The sequence below is a fragment of the Nannochloropsis gaditana genome, assembly GCF_000240725.1.
Source record: "Nannochloropsis gaditana CCMP526 unplaced genomic scaffold scaffold284, whole genome shotgun sequence".
NCBI classification, from domain to species: domain Eukaryota; class Eustigmatophyceae; order Eustigmatales; family Monodopsidaceae; genus Microchloropsis; species Microchloropsis gaditana.
The window spans coordinates 31080-32732 of NW_005803669.1; the positions used below are offsets into that span (position 1 = coordinate 31080).

The 1653-nt window shown below is 54.7% G+C and overlaps 1 protein-coding gene across 1 annotated transcript; it reads left to right on the plus strand.

Moving 5' to 3' along the window:
- Positions 1 to 1099: 1099 nt before the first annotated feature.
- On the plus strand, positions 1100 to 1653 carry NGA_0098700 (uncharacterized protein; the record flags this gene model as incomplete). The annotated part of the gene is made up of 2 exons (XM_005855123.1): positions 1100 to 1210; positions 1544 to 1653. Coding segments are annotated over 2 exons (123 nt in total), but the record flags the coding sequence as incomplete, so codon positions are not given.

A 1653-nucleotide genomic window follows, 5' to 3' on the forward strand; every position in this document is an offset into this window, starting at 1 on the left:
GCAGAAACATTCCACATTCGCAAAATCACGCGTTCTTCGACGTCTTTATGATGTGGGAGGGTGCTGTGGCGCTTGCCACGCGTGCCCGGCATGTCTCGACCACGGACACAACTTGCCCGTATGCCGCATGAATAGGGATGATGCCTGATATTGCAATGCATCATTACACACCAACATCAACGACACGAGTCCTCCCCCGCCCGATGCATGGCATGGCACTCGCCATCACCGCCCGCGTCAACCCCTCTATTTTTCGTGGGATATACAGGTATTTGACTCGTCGCTTGCTCTGGGCAACCACTTTTTCTTTTCCCACCACCCACCACTGCCCTGACGCCCCCTCCCTCCCCCCTTGTGGCTCCGAAAAATCCAACCACAGCTACGCCACCCGTCACACCACGCTTTGCCTCTCATCAGACGTCGCACCCGCATGGCCACCTGCCCCGCGGAGGGCTGGAAAACACATGTGGGCTATTTTTTCTTGGCGCTCTGACGCTTCAGCATACCGCTCGCTGCAGCCGCGATTCCCCCCCCAAGGGAGGAGGGTTCTTTAATACCCTTTTTAAAACCACAAATTCAGCGTTCTTGGAGGCCCCAACCGCCTCACGTGCTGTTGCACGCGTGTTTCATCGACGGTGGACGCGTGTCATGATTTTGGAAGTGGGGAGAAGTGCTGGTGGATGCGTCTATGAATCATTGCCTCCCCCTCCTCTTCTCGGGGCTCTATCAGATCGAGAATGCTTTTTCTCGATTACCTTTGTTTCCTTCCACCGCCTTGCGTACCACCCATGCACCGTGCCTGTGCCTGGTTCCTTGAAATGTGCCGTTGCGAAGCACGCCGGTGTTTGAAAGGGAGGGGGAGGACGACGGCAGCCTCTGGCCCGGATTGTCACGAATCAGACGTCGAGACTTCAATGTGCTGGGTCTCCGTGATGATGAAAACATCTTTTTACTGTATTTACGGTGCCAAACCCCCTGCGAGGGGGACAGCGCGTCGTCGTACCGCCCTTGACACACCTTGATGGGCAATGGGTGCATAATTTCAGTTGTCTGTGTGGTTTTTCACGCCTTTTTTTCCCCACCTGTCCTCTTCCTAGGGTCCCGTCGAGACTCGAAAGGCACCGGCTCCTCATCCCAATCAATCATTCGCACCAAATTAATCAAAGTATTCCCTCACGCCCCGAGGCCTGTGAAGGAGAAGGCCCTCCAGGTAGGCAGGAAGGACGTCCCTCTCAATCATTCGTGTCGCGGGTCGTAAGTCACGGACAAGGTGGGGAGGGGGTGAGGAGTCCCAGGCGCGTCGGAGGGAAAGGGAGGGAGGACGAATTGACATTGAAAAAAAGGGCATGCTTGGATGCTTTGAGGGAAAGGGAGGGAGGACGAATTGACATTGAAAAAAAGGGAATGCTTGGATGCTTTGTGGGAGGAGGGAATCGCCGTTGGGGTGTCAACGTGCTTTGAATCCTTTTCTCAATCACGCTCCCTTCAACGTAACCAGGCATGCCTCCAACCGCTCTCGCTACCCTTCATTTTACAAAAACAGGATAATTATTAAAAGTAAGCATAGGTGCATCCACTTGCTCTCTTGAAGTTCTAAAGCCACGTCCTCCGCCTGAGTGTCCCCGCAGTCTCCGGTACGCCCTCCCTCCCTCC